Source organism: Astatotilapia calliptera, chromosome 12 (assembly GCF_900246225.1).
Source record: "Astatotilapia calliptera chromosome 12, fAstCal1.2, whole genome shotgun sequence".
Classification (NCBI taxonomy): domain Eukaryota; kingdom Metazoa; phylum Chordata; class Actinopteri; order Cichliformes; family Cichlidae; genus Astatotilapia; species Astatotilapia calliptera.
The window spans coordinates 19,095,832-19,111,266 of record NC_039313.1 but is presented as its reverse complement, the minus strand read 5'-3'; the positions used below and the strand labels follow the sequence as shown (position 1 = coordinate 19,111,266).

General features: G+C 42.6%; 2 protein-coding genes across 3 annotated transcripts; one reads left to right on the top strand and one right to left on the bottom strand.

Moving 5' to 3' along the window:
* The first annotated feature begins 454 nt into the window (after positions 1 to 454).
* Positions 455 to 2,514, top strand: srrd (SRR1 domain containing). 2 transcript variants are annotated; one of them, XM_026187440.1, is made up of 6 exons: positions 455 to 743; positions 835 to 875; positions 1,001 to 1,149; positions 1,244 to 1,342; positions 1,567 to 1,718; positions 1,808 to 2,514. In XM_026187440.1, the coding sequence occupies exons 1-6, from the start codon at positions 601 to 603 to the stop codon at positions 2,046 to 2,048; spliced, it is 825 nt and encodes a 274-aa protein (XP_026043225.1). In that variant the 5' UTR covers positions 455 to 600; the 3' UTR covers positions 2,049 to 2,514. The 2 variants fall into 2 exon arrangements, with proteins under 2 accessions (XP_026043225.1, XP_026043224.1); XM_026187439.1 differs by having other exon boundaries at positions 956 to 1,149.
* Positions 2,515 to 3,103: 589 nt separating this feature from the next.
* On the bottom strand, positions 3,104 to 15,283 carry LOC113033537 (clustered mitochondria protein homolog). Its single transcript, XM_026187438.1, has 28 exons — positions 14,909 to 15,283; positions 12,759 to 12,868; positions 12,265 to 12,436; positions 11,510 to 11,647; positions 11,267 to 11,421; positions 11,034 to 11,188; positions 9,662 to 9,784; positions 9,379 to 9,511; positions 9,189 to 9,281; positions 8,895 to 9,061; positions 8,547 to 8,726; positions 8,042 to 8,461; positions 7,893 to 7,966; positions 7,691 to 7,795; positions 7,508 to 7,608; positions 7,272 to 7,424; positions 7,126 to 7,188; positions 6,745 to 6,974; positions 6,549 to 6,633; positions 6,234 to 6,387; positions 6,006 to 6,145; positions 5,220 to 5,300; positions 5,008 to 5,133; positions 4,793 to 4,902; positions 4,607 to 4,700; positions 4,383 to 4,508; positions 4,226 to 4,299; positions 3,104 to 4,040 (listed from the first exon to the last, which is right to left on the bottom strand). The coding sequence occupies exons 1-28, from the start codon at positions 14,955 to 14,957 to the stop codon at positions 3,530 to 3,532; spliced, it is 4,122 nt and encodes a 1,373-aa protein (XP_026043223.1). The 5' UTR covers positions 14,958 to 15,283; the 3' UTR covers positions 3,104 to 3,529.
* Between the last annotated feature and the right edge of the window lie 152 nt (positions 15,284 to 15,435).

Below are 15,435 nucleotides of genomic sequence, written 5' to 3'. Positions count from 1 at the left end.
TTAGAAAAAAATGTGCCTACCCACTTTCAGAATTTTATTTTATTTCGTAGTAATTTGAGGCAATGTTTGAACATGAATACCTAAAAATTATTAAAGATAAAAGTCGCAGTGACTTCAGTATAAAAGTGAATCATGATCTGTAATTTGGGACACACTGGTTAAATAAAATATTAAATAAGTACATACAAAAATACATAAAACCACACTGCAAAGTCCTATATGAGAATGAATTAATAAACAAAATTAGCTAAAAACAACGGGGCAATTTCTAGTTTGCTTTACAATAATATACATAATTATATATAGTAATAGTATATTTAAAAATAAAAATAAAAATAAATATCGCAGTTTCTTTAAATCAACCGAGCTGTGCATTATTTCTATAGTGATTTAATGACCGTACACCACCACCAGGTGGATGTTACTTGATGGACTACAAATTTGGCGTAACGCCGGAAGAGGAAACGCGTGTTACACCCTAAATATTCCCATATGTTGGTCACTTGTCTACTGAAGGAAAAAAAATGCGTTTTGTCCTTTGATAATTGGACGATTTTTAAAAAAATGATATGCAGGGATATTGGTGCTAAGTTAGCATAAATGTCGGACACCGGAGGGGAGTGGCAGGTGGCTCGGCGACGAAAAGGTGCGTCGAGGAGCTCAAAGTCTCTTCAGGTGTCTGCAGCATGCGGCCAGGAGTCGCTGGACGTCGGGAAAACCGTTAAACGCATCAGAGACACCATGTATGAAATTCAAGAATAGCTCAGCAGCAACACCTCGGACGTCTCATCTTCACCACAGTCCCATAACTCTGCCTTTATTTTACCTCTGCAGGTCTGAACTAAGATGCGAAGAGTTTTGGCACGATTGGAAGGGTAGGTTTTGCTTTGAAAGTTGGGGTTACCACCAAGCATCTGGCTTGCAGCTGTGTGTGTTATTGCGTTTCTGCCTTTAGAGCAGCTCTTGGTGGCGGCATCAGCATCTCTTTCCAAATCTCCAGCGGACAAGGACGCTGAGGACCAGCCGGAGCGGATCCCCAGGACATGCCAGCAGCTGGAGTGTGTGTGTTATGGCCTCGGTCCGTTTACCTCCTGTGTCTCAGCCCGCTACCAGCTTGCCATGTTGCTTCTTCTACTGGAAGCAGGACAGGTCAGGGGAGGCTTCATCATCAGTTAGATGACAAACACTCACACTAGACCCTGCTTGTTATACATATTCTGTCTCTCCCTGTTAATGTCTTCAGATTCCTCTAAAGGACTGCTCAGTCTATGATCCAGTCTTCTCTTCTGGAGAGAGAGATGTTTTGAGAGACCTGGGTCTGACTGTACTCTCAGAAAATGAGGTCAGTTGTTGCTCCCTCATGTCCTGGTAATTAAGTGAAACACTGTTAATAGGCATATACTAAAGAGAACTGTGTCATATAGTACATAAAACTTTACAGTTCTTCCAAATGTCAACTATATTATTATTTATTATCCATTTTATATTGAAAATGGGGACTACAAAATTGTTTAGGGGAGTAGACTGTGCAAACAGTGTGTGATCCTCTGTGTCTGTATTGCTCAGGAGGGGAAACGTTTGGTAGAAAAACCCACATTTTTTTACCTGATGCATTGTGGGAAAGCCCTCTACAACAACCTTCTGTGGAAGAACTGGAGTGCACGGGGTCTCCCTCTGATGATAATCATCGGAAACAGCTTCAGTGGGATGAGGGATAGGTTTGTACGAGACGACACGTAGACGATGGAGTAAACGTTTAAGCAAGAGCAGTGGAGATGAAGTTGACATCTGTCTGTTTCCCCAACAGAACGATCGAGAAAGAGTTTACGCGAGACTACAGCTACATCAGTAAGGCTGTGGATTTTAGTGTGGAGAGAAAGCTTGCATGCCCATCTCATCTGATAGACGTCTTCAATGACACAGCAGTCATCACATTTCCTTCCAACAGCCTTAATGGACTCCCACAGTCTACCTGGGCAGAGTCACCTGAACCACAGTACCCACACAGCCCTGATTTGGAGATTATACTGAAGGAAACTCAGAGCTGAGGCAGGAGATGGATATAGGACATTTGTTATTGACTGTTGTCATTCATATGACTAGTTGTTTTTTTTGTTTTTTTTAATGGACCTGTTGTACTTTTACTTAATTATATATGGTGACAATGATGGGTTTTCATATTAAACATCAACCAAGTTTCAGAGTTTTCCAGTGAGCTAGAACCTCAGGCATCAGACTGCCCTAAACTAAGACCATCAGAGAACCTTAATTTGGTCAGTTCCAGATGTATGGGACAGAAGCCCCACCCACTTACTGTTCAAACCCTCTGTTTGTCAGCAGAAGCCAATCAAAAGAAAGCTGGCATAAAATGGAGAGCTAAAACAGCTTCTTTACAAACAGTGACAAATTGAGGGGCTGGGCATGAAGGCCCACTATAAAACAAGGATTATTTTGAGCTGTGGACCATGCAATCTATTCAAGAAGAGCACAAGAATTAAAAATTGTTGGAACAAATCCTGCTCATGTCTGACTTTATTCAGCCGTAACAAATTCTTTAATAGAACTGTAACATTTTGTGTGTCTGGTCCTGAATTAGCCACGATACAACCAAAGTATGCAAAAGAGCATATCTGAACACACAATGTTGAAGCAGGTGAGATTCAGCAGCAGAAGACCACACCGGCTGTCACTCTTGTCAGCTAAGAACAGGAAACTGAGGCAATGATTTGCATGGATCCGTTCTGCCTTATATCTATAATTCAGGCTCGTAGTGTTGTTTGGGAGATTTTCTTGACACTTTGGCTCTTTAGTGCAAACTAGGCATTATTTAAACACCACAGTGCCCATCTTCTGATGGCTGCTTCGAGCAAAATAACATGTCATAAAGCGCAAATCATAAACTGATTTCCACACCCCACCAAGCAAACACACATTAGCATGTTACAAAAATTCAACTTTTATCAACTCCACAGATTTTATTTATAATCACATTAATAGAAATTCTCATAGGGTTCAACAGTCACATTGGTAATTTAAGTATATAAAGACAATAAGTTGAATTTCTTATGTTTGGACCAATCAGATTCAGTTTTATATAGAGTAGTAAGATTTTATAAAAGCTAACCCTTTTTATTTTACAGTCTAACTTCCAGTGCTTCAGCTCACATGTGTACAAATAGAACTTTAAATTTGGTTGGTTCGTTGGAACAGATGCATCCTGAGTTACAGATGAGTTTAGAGTTTTAACATTCACATGATATAAAGTCATGTCATGTAAGTGCATTAAGAAACAAACCTGAAGGCACACTTTTTAAATACACCAAGGTAAAAATTTTATTATTGAAAAAACAAACAAGGTTAAACCCTCTCCGAGTCAGTACTAAGGTAAAATCTTCAGGATAAAGTAATAGTCATTCTGTCCTTCTTGTTCATTGGATCAAATTTCATCAGGAAATACTGGAAGAGGTTTTTTTTTAATCTTACAGCAGTGACTTTGGAAAACTATTACAACTGTTTGTTGGCTTCGTGATCATTCTTCAGCTGGTCCATTGGCAGTGCTGCCATCTCCTTCTCTATTTACGGCTGTAGCTTTGCCTCTGGACTTTGAAACAACATCTGCCCAGCTCACGTCACTTCTCAGGGCCGATGGGCTTGCAGGGACGTCCATCCTTCCATTCATTTCGCCTGAGCTCGACTCCATCTCATCATTTACCGTTTTGACCTCATCAGAGGCCGCTTTGTCACCTTCTGCACTGGTTTTCTCCTTTTGCTGGTTTTGCTCAGTCACATGACAATTAGCTGAAACTTTCCCAGTGCTCTCCAGAGATCCTTCTACTTGTTGGTCCTGCTGGCACTTGCTTGTATCCTCTGCTGGGTTTCCCCCACCCTCTGGTTCCTTCCCACATCCCTTTTCTCGGTCTGAACATTTCCCTCCTCCAGTCACAGCCACTGAGGCGACATTAGGTAGTTTTAGTCCCAGCTCTTTCACCACTGCAGCCTTTAGCTCAAGATGTTTCTGCTTATACTCCTGGAACCTATTACTGTGAAAACAGTCGTGTCATAAGTGGGTTTATACATAAGAAATGCTAATACTGAAATAAGCCACATACAATCCAACTAGAATTTAAAAACACCATTTCTAAAGTCCATTTTTGGGTCCAGGCTTGAGACGTGCATTGTCATATTGCTGTAACACTGGGTATGCCATCCCACTATGAATATTTACCTCTGTGTAATATTCCTGATCCCCGTAACTAGAACCATCTGCTCCAGAATAATGTCGGGTGTTGGACTGAGACACTGCGGGAAATGGAGAACAATGGGGTTTAGCATGCTTTACTTTTTCCTTTGAAAGAGAGTTGCATATGCTTTCAGGCACCTACCTCCACAGTTGCTTCTGTGCACTCAGCTCCTGCCTGTCTGAGAGTGCGTTCAACTTTTACCGCTTGCTTGGTTATGGTGGACAGGAAGTCTTTGCTGCAGCGTGTTTGTGGGTGATCTTCTCCAAACTAAAGAGGGGGGCAGGGAAAAATAAATAAAAAAAATTTAAGTCTATGCAAATACAGTCAGTCACCCACTTTACTTCCTCTCTCAAACTTTTACTGACCAGAGAGGTAAAGGCAGTCAAGGCCTCTTTCTCATGTGTCATAGCATTTCTGTAGTCACCCTTAGTGCACATCCACTGGGCCAACAAGTGCTGACTGCACAGACAAGAATCAGGGAGAAAAGTGGTCATGTTTTGGGGAGAGACAATAGACATCTCACTGACTTTTTATTCAAAATATTATCTTACTTTAGCGCAGTCTGTAGACATGTGGGGCCAAAGAAGGAAGTGTTAAGTCTCACAGCATTCTTTAGGAACTGGCCTGTCTGATCTTCTGCTAGCACCAGCCCAAGGCAGTTCTACAAGAAGAAAATGTTAGCACTTTCATATAGTCATGTCACTTTTCATTATATTGTCAAAAGCTTTTCTTCTGAGCATTCCAGACTCAAGTCGATCAAACCTACATCCAGTGTTGCGGTGTATGGATGGTCTTCTCCGTGCACTGTAAGCATTAACAGACGAGCTCTGAGGAAACACTTCTGTGCCAGGGTGGTCTCCCCTCCAGCATACACATACACACCTAAGAGGGCCTACATACAAAAACAATGGCAACTGTGACTTTGCGATGACTGGATAAAGTACATTCTCTAATATACAAATGTGTAGCTGTACTCACGTATTGCTGAATCGTGTTTGGATGATCAAAGCCGAGCACCCTCTCACTGATGACAACTGCCTTCAGCTGGACACTGCGGGCCTTAAGGAGAAAGAAAGTCAGATGAGAAATAGTTTCATCTATATTAAAAGGAACAGTTTAGGGAGGGAGCAGTGCATACATGTCTGCATCAATCAACCAAGAGAGTAATGCAATGCAGATGAGACAAACAAAAATACAGGATCACCTTCACCTTACACATACAGCAGCTGCTCAGTCATAGAAACCCGTGTCATGAAACTCCTGATGCAGTTTGTGCAGATGTTAATGTTTTATAGAGGCCGATTGGCGAGTCAGAGCCTTTGTGACCCTGCTCTAACTTTGTGGTCTGACACACTGTGGCCGAGTTGCTGTGGTTCCTAAATGCTTCCACTTTGCAATAATGCCACTTACAGTTTATGGTGGAATATTTAGGAGGGAAGAAATTCCACAGACTGACTTGTGCAGCAGTGGCTTCCCACTACAGAACCATGCTCAAATTCAGGAAGCTCTTTAGAATGAGCCAATCTTTCACTGACGTTTGTTAAGGCAGACAGCATGAGTAGGCATTTGGTTTACACACCTGAATTCAAAGATTTAAAATGTGTGGCCCAATAATTTGTACATCTGCTCTAACTAATGCTGCAGTGTTCTCTCAAACGTGGCATAAATTGTTTTTCAAAGATCCAGTAAAGCCGTCCTATTATTTTCACCTCTATTATGTGTTAATGTTTGTGGCTAACAGAAACCGTTGATCAGTCAGCATACCTCAGCAGTTTTCCCCTGGAGGTACGCCACCTTGGCCAGCAAGGTGTGGCAATAACCAGCCTCAGGGTGCAGATCGTCACACGCTCTACCATACAGGTAAACCGCTTCTTTTAACTGCTCATGGGCCTGAGCCAGCAGACCTGCAATCATAACACACAGCTTATTTTTCAGTAAATTCACACTGCGGGGAAGAAAATAGAGACAATAGTCTGCAGCTGTTGGACTTACCCTTCTGAATGGAGAGCTGTGCAGCTTGATATACTTTAGAGGCATCCACAGTTGGCATGTGAATGTGCTTGACAACAGGGATCATGTTGATGATGTCCTCTGGACCAATAGGAGCTTTGTTTTGGTTGTCAAAGGAGTAGTCTCTCAGTCTCAACTAGTGTGGATACAGGATTAAAAAAGTGCCTTTCCCTTTTAATATACAGAATTTGATTTTTAAAAGCTAATTTTGCAACTTAAATGTACATATTAATATCCATATCCTCTCCTTGGACTGACAAATTTAAAACTGCATTCATATTTCCAGATGTCTGTTACCTGTACACCAGTCTTTAAACAGAACTCTCTCAGCAAGGAGAGCTTCTGCAGGCCATAGTGCTCCACCAGGTAGTTTGGCCCAGAGCTGTTCCACAAAAAAAAAAAAACAAAAAAAAAAAAAACACAGGTTGTTCTCAAATTGATTCTCTACTATTAGATAATAAATGCATGTGGAGAACAAAGGCCATGCCCTCACCCCAGGCTATCAAAGACATAGGTTTCAGCAGCATCCTGGCAGACCAGGTTCCACAGCTCGGCTCCCGTGAGTGTGCTCCAGGGTGTGCTTTCAGAGGCCCCGGCCCCTCGGCCACGCCGTCTTGACTTCTTCTTAGTATCCTCTCCTACAGAGGTGGGCGGGAAGTGGGGAACCAACAGGCAGCTAAGGAAGTGACTGACGGCTGCGGAGAGACTCGACACATCCACGCCCTACAGAGACATGAATGGAGGCTTTAGTTCATTCCTTGGAAACCACACCTGCTGCCTTTTTAAAACCCAAGGTGTGAAAACATGGGTGATTAATTTGAGTTCTCATCAAGGAACATTAAAAAAAAAAAAAAAAAAAAAAAAAAAAAAGTACCTGGAGGAAACTGTTGAACACCCTTCTTGTTGAACGAATAAAAATTTCAGCTACGGCCGTTCTCTGGTGAAAACAGGAAGGAGCATGTAAGAAAGCAGCATCACCATAAAGACCGAATTAGGCTTTGTTTTTAAAGTTAAACGAACCATTATATGCCTCAGGTGCTCCTTGTGTTCTGACTGGGCAATAACCTTGACCACATGGCCCAGGTACCGGAGGTTGATGCCTCTCTGATGTAGAGCATTTTTTAGAGTAGCTCCGTCCATTGGAGCCTCACTGTTGTGCAAACAACCCTCCAACTGCAGACACAAACAGGCATCTAGTGAACAGGTTTGTTTTCAAAAGACACCATTTGGAGCACATTAACTCTGGTTGGACTTACAAAAGCTGGTATCTGGTGTGTGATGATGAAAGCTGCCGCTTCCCTCAGTAACCGTTCCTGCAGCTTTGTTGATGTGCTTTCCCCCGGAGGAAATGCTACCCCTAAAATTTGTACAAGCAGTGTGTCATGATGAGTTCTAATAAGAGCTCTGCTATAGCATACTTGTGTAGTTAGTCTGCATACCTGGAGAAAATACATTTGGATTAAAGCGCATCTCAAAGAGGATGTCACTAACTGAGCCCACGTCTTTACACGCAGCTCGGACGGCAGCAGTGGCTCGAGAGTCACCTGCGAAAAAGAAATAAATGACAACTTGACTTAAAATGTGCTGAAGTACAGCCATGATTTCAGTGTCCATTCAGTAAGAACTACTAACACTTCTTACCAGATGTGGCACATTCTTCAAATCCTCCATTTTCATCCAACAACTCTCTGACACGCTGAGTGAACTGGCAATGTCTTAAAAACAAAAGAGAAACTTAAACTTCGTGAAAACTTAAAAGTTTAAAATAAATCTTCTGATTTACTACTCACTTGTGTTGACTGAAAGCCTGCATCAGTTCTGGTCTCAGTCTGCAGAGGCCATGAGGAAAACTCCTTGGAAGGTCAGTATTTGCATGATAATCCTCTGGCCAACCTTCTTTTATACAGTCATTCTTATTCTCATTACTCTCTTCTTCTCCAGTCACCGTGCAGCTTTCAGTCTGTGCCTCTGGACAGAAGTTGGCATCAGCTGGGAAACTTCTAAAAACATCTAATAAGTAGAACCTCCCATCAGCTCCCAACAGTCCCTGCGCATCCACTGAGGTGAACAGGGGCACCTGGTGACCATTGGGTGCCAGGACAACGTGTCTCTGCAGCGAAAGGGACTTGGCTGCATGAGCCAACAGTTCTAGTAGCCGTCTACGATGGGGAGACTCTTGTGGTCCTGCATTTACACCATACAGCAAACCTCTGAAGGTCGAGTGAGACAGGTAGCATTAAAATCTGTGAAAATTTAATACCACTAAACATTCTTAAACAGCTTCAGGGAGTGTACCTTGAAGCAGGAGCAGTTCCCTGGTCCTGCTCAGAGCCCTCCAAGCCAGGGGCCAGACCCTGGGCAGACAGGCGAACCCCTCTGTAGTCAACAATGGCTGTGGGTATAGTGTGCAGCCCCTGCAGACCCTCCAAGTCACTGTAAGCCTGCACACCGTTAAGCTCCAGCCTCTGAGCAGCCCTGCAAATACAAGGAGGAGGATAAAAATAATCAGTGCCAATATAAAAGCACAACTACAATGCAAGAGTCATTTTATCATACACAACATGGGATGGATCATATACGTACATCCCATAAGCAGCAAAGGGCATCAGGTCGTCTTGTCATTTTTAGGGAGTTTGCACTTACCTGCGACCCCTTTCGCCACCAAACACTGCACTTGCTGTCCCCTGGCTCATGAAAAGGCCACCCCACAGGAAAGCTGGGTCCCCTGGGTTTCCATTAACTGGCTCAACAAAACCGTCTACCACAGTCTCGGCCCCTTGCATAACAGTACTCACAAATGCACTGTTCACCTGAGCAAAAAGGAACAAATGAATGAAGAGTATATGAACCCCCCCCCCAAAAAAACAAAAAAACAAAAAAAACCCCCCGACAAATACAATCCATTACATCAAGCTAAATGAGAGCTTCTATATTTACCTGAAGTACTGCTTTGTCTCTCTGCAGCCTCTCCTCCAGACTTCCTTGAGGAAGATCTCTGGCTGCTTGTAGCTCCTCGTTCCAGTCTGGAGGCTGCGTATAAACAAAGGCATGCGTAATTAGGATCACTGCCAACAGCAAACTGCTGCCAGCAACCATCAGAAAACAACTGTCTTCTGCTATAAACAACCTGTGTTTCTGCCTGATCATCTACTCCCAGTCTGGAGAAGGTGTTTTTGTGAGTGCGTGTAGCGCATGGAGGACCAAGCCAACTGAGCGTATGGTAGGGTGTAGTGATCACCTCTACTGGTGGTTGCAGGGGCCTAAAAAGAGGAAAAAGCTGCTTTACTCCAAATACGATTCAGTTGGTTATTTTCAAAGCATTACTGAACATTTCTTTTGCCAATCGAAAGGCTGGAAGGGATGCATATTCAGTGCTGCAGTACTCACTTTATAAAGAACAATGTCGTTACCTGTTTTTGAGTGTGGTAAAAGTTTGTTTGACAGCAGGACTAATATGACAAAGCAAGTCGGTTAAACAGTGACAAACTGGAGAAGACTGTGCAGGACGAGGATCAAACACATCCTCTGTGGACCTGCAAAAGATGTCAGAGAGAGAATATGATTAAACCAACTTGGATGCAGTCCTTTCATTTTCTTTCTTTGTGTGCATTGGCCCAGAAAGTATGCAAGTAGGTACATATCCAATTCTGAAAGAGTCGGGACCAAAGAAAAAAAAAAAACCAAAAAAAAAAAAACCCCCAAAACAAAGTGATGCTAGAATGAAATAGCTGGAGGAACATTTTGTAGCCAGTTAGGTTAGCTACAGGTCAGCAACATGATTGGGTATAAAGAGAGTGTAAATAAAGTTGGCTCGAGTTTCACTAGTGTGGGGAAAAACAAAAAACCTGCATCTACAAACTGGAAAGTTTCAGAATAATGTTCCTCAACATAAAAATTGTGAAGACTTTGAATATCTCATGATCTACTCATCAAAAGAGACTTATAGCATCGGCTACAACAACATGCCTTCATAGTTACAGAGTTCAGGTGCTGACATGCAGCAGTCGAGCTCTTTCACCAACTGAAAACTTGAAAGATTTGGAGCATCATGAAATTAAAATATACAAAGGTGACCCAGGACTGTTGAGCAGCTAGAATGGGACAACACTCCTCTCACAAATGTCCAGCAGCTGGCCTCCTCAGTTTCCAGAGTTTAGAGGATGCTACAGAGTGGGAAACATGGCGCTGACACACATTTTGAGTCCTGTTGCTGCCACCCAACTCTCTAAAAACAAAAGAGGTACATTTTCTCAGATTCTTCCTAAATGCAGGCCAAGGTACCATATTCCAGTCCTCTTCTTATAATGTGTCCACACAATTTTGCTTGCCTGTCATTCTTACATAGTGAGCTTTTGTCTTCTCTTAAAACTTCATTCTGTGTGCGATATTCTCGTCATCTGCATACCTCAGGTTATTAATAAAGGTACCCACTAACCACATTGCCTGTCATTCCATCAATCTTATGATAATGCACTCACAGTACAGAGAAAATTAGGTCAGGTGACAGCAGACCCTTGCTGTAAACCTTCAGATTTTGATAAATTCTCCAATGTCACTGAACTTTGTTCCCAGTAGAGGTTCTTTATAACTATCAAGTCTTTCCTGTCAGTGTTCAGAACTAATAATAACCAATGAAATATTCATCACTGCTTGTGTCAAAGGCCACAATAAACCAAAGTACAACACGAGTATAAGGATTGTGGGTTGTGTATTATTAGCCTGCTGTTGCTTTTCCTCACCGCCACAGAAAGCAGTTTAATTAAATAAAATGAATTTCTTTACCTATTTAGAAAAAAACCTTTTGGACAGGATGTGATGTCACAGCGCCGCCCCTCCATTGTAACTGCAGTGATGTACAGGAAGTCCCCCTGCAACTTCCTGTGTCCTGGAGGAGGGTTCCAGCAGCTGAGAGACAGGTCTTTCAGGTAACTGGGGGCCTGATGAGGATAAAGTGATGCAGAGTTAGTGAGTGTGTTTAGGTGAAACAAATAAAAAGATTCCATTTATTTGTGCACCTCTGGTTGGGAGCTATGTGGGAGAAGGGCCATGAGCGGTCTTTCCGAGGAACCGGGGAGGAGGTAGTCAGGCGGCGCTCCATCCTGGCTGGTTGATTCAGTTTTTGTGTGGCTTAGAGAGCGCTTAAGGCTCTTTCCATTTTGTAAGCTAGCTTCTACATTTGGGGGGAGATTCGACTGAGTTAGAGTCCATTTTTGGTGTACGTGTTACAATTTGTCTAAATGCACAGGGTGTGTGTTTACCTGGTATTTGTGTATGTGTCAGTGCCTCCAGTATGCTAGGTGAGCGTCCTTCTCTCAGTGCATCCTGAGGTCCAGATGCTCTCAGCAGCTCAAGCACACGAGCCAGATGCACTCTGGCTGAGCGGAAAGTGTAAGGCTCTGAAAAGACGTGCGCTGGTTAACAGAAAATTTAGATCAACCAATTAAAAAACTCTGAGCAATACGACAAAGATCTGATAACCACCTGAAAGTGGTCAGCCCTGTTTTCAAAGAACAAGCCGTACAGAGTTCGACAAAGAAGATGCATAAGGAATGTGCTCGAGGGTACATTGTTTCAGCAGCTAGAGGGTGAGAGTGAAATACTTGAGTTTGCACTTATGGTTGCAAAGACTACAACTAAATCTCTGCATCTATAAACCTTTGTGTGATGACTCAGAAAAAGTGAGTCAGGTGTTTACACTGAGCCAAGATAAACTTAGGTGTCTGTGGATGAGAAAGGGTGAGAGTGTGGTGAAAATATGGATAGGATTATTGTTAAAATTAACAAGCTATGAACATAATTATGCTCTGGAATGCTCTCCCTCCAACCTCGAGGTCTGCTAAGAACTCAAAAAAAAAAAAAAGTGCTGTAGAATTAAAATGTTACTAATGTGTAAATGGGTTGAATTACCAAAAGAATAAAACAGGCAGTAATTTACTTAACGATTCTTACATATTGGTGAATTTCTTATTGAGTGGTAGCCAAAGACAGCTTATTAAAAACAGAAACATGATACCTTCCACAAGGCGAAGGATGGCACCTGCTTTAAGACCCTTGACGTTTTGCAGTTGAGCAAGGGGATCCAGAGTTGCCCCGGCCAGTGTGAGTGAGAGGTTGGAGCGCGGGAACACCTCATTCCTCGAAAGCAGAGTCATTACTGCATCTTGAACAAGCCAAAAACCATGGACCTACAGAGATGAATTTTTTTTAAACACACACCAGTTAAATCCAATCTGCGAACACTCAAATATCTACTTGTGAGGAGAATTTCAGACATACAGAATTATCCACAGTGGCAAATATAACAAAGGATAAAAATGATAAACCATAAATACATAGTTCCAGCTAAATTTTAATTTCAATATTATTTCTATATATAGTGCCAAATCACAGCAATTATTACCTCAAGGTGCTTTATATTGTAAGGCAAAGACCCTACAAGAATAGCCATCACCGCTTTTAAAAAGACAAACAAAACAAGGAAAATAGGAACAGACAGTGAGTCAGTACCTGCAGCTCAAAGGGCTCTACTCCTGCTCCCTGGATCTTTACAGAAAACGATGTGACGTCATCTAGGCGAATACCGACAGCATCGCTTCCAACAGTCACGCTGTTTGCATCTGTTTGAAGGAGAAATCAGAGGAACAGATTCAACAGGATAAACAAAGAGTTCTGCAAAAGGAGCAGAACATGTCAGTTTCCAGAACAGCTGAGATTCTGTTGACATGCCCATAAAACAGAGTGAAACACCTGCTAATCATCATATCTGATTGCAAACATTTTGAAGGACAGCAAAAAGTAGCATCAAGTTTGGGTGATTTACACATCTGTGAAGGCACCATTTATGTTGAAGTATTTTATTCCCTTTTTCAGGGAAGGCCTTGCTTCCTTCAGCGAGACAAACAATATTTCTGTACCCATTTGAGCAGCATGTCAGAAAAAGCCTGCAGTCTGAACCTGCCAGCCACTGAAACATCTGGCACATGATTAAAAGAAAAATATGACAAAGGCGGCCCTGAACTGTTGAGCAGCAAGAATGGAAAAAAAAACAAAAAAAAAAAAAAAAAACCTTTCAGCAGCAGATGGTCCCCTCAGTTCCCAAACACTTGCAGGGCTGTTAAGAAGAAGCGGACACATGCAGCACGGTGGGAAAGGAGCCCGACTTTTATGAAATTGTTTGCTCGAAGTATATACTAAAAAGGAAAAGATTACAGCTTCTCAGCTGTAACATTTGACACGTTCTTGCTGTACTACTTGCAAATCATTGCCTTCCTTTTGCATTTTACCTACCGTGATGAGGCAGGGACTCCATCTGGGCAACATTCGCAATACTCTTGCTTAGTTGCCACTTTTAAAACAGAGTCAAACAACAAAGGAATAGTAATAATTATTTATCACGTTCTTCCCACTAATTTCCTCTAAAATGAGTATGAGCTAGGATGGAAAGTTTGGTATGTAACAGAGTGCCTGAAGGAGAGTGTGAATTTATACAAGTAAGAGGGGAAGGGGGGGGGAGAGAGAGAAAGAAACATGGGGAGTGTCTAGCTTTTTTTTTTACACACACACACTTGCAGGGAGAACAGGACTTGGCGTGTTCCACTAATGGAAGTATGGCTAAACCTGTTGCATTTGCATACTGGCCTACATGCCATCTCAGAGTGAAAGGACAGCCAACACCCAATGCTGCTATGTAGATAAAAGCAGCAAACTGTGACACAAAACTAAAACCTAGGTGATGGATCAGGCTTGCTTGCAATGATGCATTCACACAATGGCTACTAAAACATAACATGCACATTGCAGAGGCCAATAATAACTGAGCTTATCTCTGGCTACTGTCATTCATTCACTCTGCAGCACAGCCACAACTCTTGCTGTCAATCTGGGACTACTTTGCAACTGGAAAGCACCCAAAACAATAGCAGTTTGTGATTGGTCGTCAGAATGTCCCTCCTCTCCTCCGCTTCTCTTTTGGAGCTCGTACAGAGTCTATGTTGGCATTGATTCCTGAAGTTGGCTTGCACTATAATCGAGCTAGGAAGCAAAGAAATGTATATGCTACAGCGCGTTCATGGTAACCATGCAAAACGGTAATTGTCAGAGCATTCCTCTGTACTTTGAAATTACCTAAACTGTCAATCACAGTTCAAAGATTAATGACATTTTTTGAAAGAAAAACGCCCTCGGGGCAATTTAATTGGTGACAGGCTAGCGCATATTCTACCTTAACTCAATCAGCATGTTATGTATGAGGGGAGTGGCAACACGTTAGGAGGTCCTCACAAGAGTGTGGCAACTGTTTTGGACAAAAATCAAGAAAGTGTGTAGAGTTTCACTTCTTAAAAAGGTTGTAAGGGGATATTGTAAGGCCCCTTACACATCTGTGCACATATTCCTATTGATTTTAGCTGCATCACAGCACGTGTGTATGCGTGTGTGGCACTCAAATGCGCAAAATACACAGCAGGAGATGCTTCAAGTGGTCAGGAAGTTGGTAAAAGCACCGGCCATGTTCAGAGGAGCAGTACAGTGCTGGAATGTCTCACCCTCCACACATTCTCCTGCTACAGGAGACACCCCTCGCACAAGCACAAAAAGGAAGAAAGTGCCAAAGAGAGAGGAGCGCACACGTAAAACATATCCCACAGACTAGTTCTTACCAGCCTTGGCTTGATTTCTTCCTCCTCCTCTCCTCACTTTGTCCTTCATGGCTGCCTACTGAAGTTTTTCCTGGAGCTGTCTTCTTGTGTTTTACTTCTTCTGTGGTGGAAGCTGCTACCACGCAGTCTTGTTTAAAAACTCACGGAAAAAAGACCGAGCGAAGACAAGTGGAAACGCACAGTCCTACTGACTGAAGGTAAAATGCCTGCTCAGGACTGCAACTTCTGCCCTGTCTACAAAGCAAACTTAGCTTATCTGCTCTCCCTGTGTAAAAAGCCACACCCTCCTCTTATTGCTCCACACAGGCTCATTACTCCGGCTGTCTCACACGCTTGTTGGACTGGGTGTGTCTTTGTTCACTCCTCCCTCCAGAAGCCCTGGAGTAGAAGTGTGAATTAAAGACTGCTTTGACACCAGTCCAACAAAAACGGCTTTTGAATCTAAGTGTTTTATATTGCATTATGTGGAAGCTCGCTCAGCGCATTGGTCCACACATGTCCAGATGTTAACAAAAGGGAATGATGAG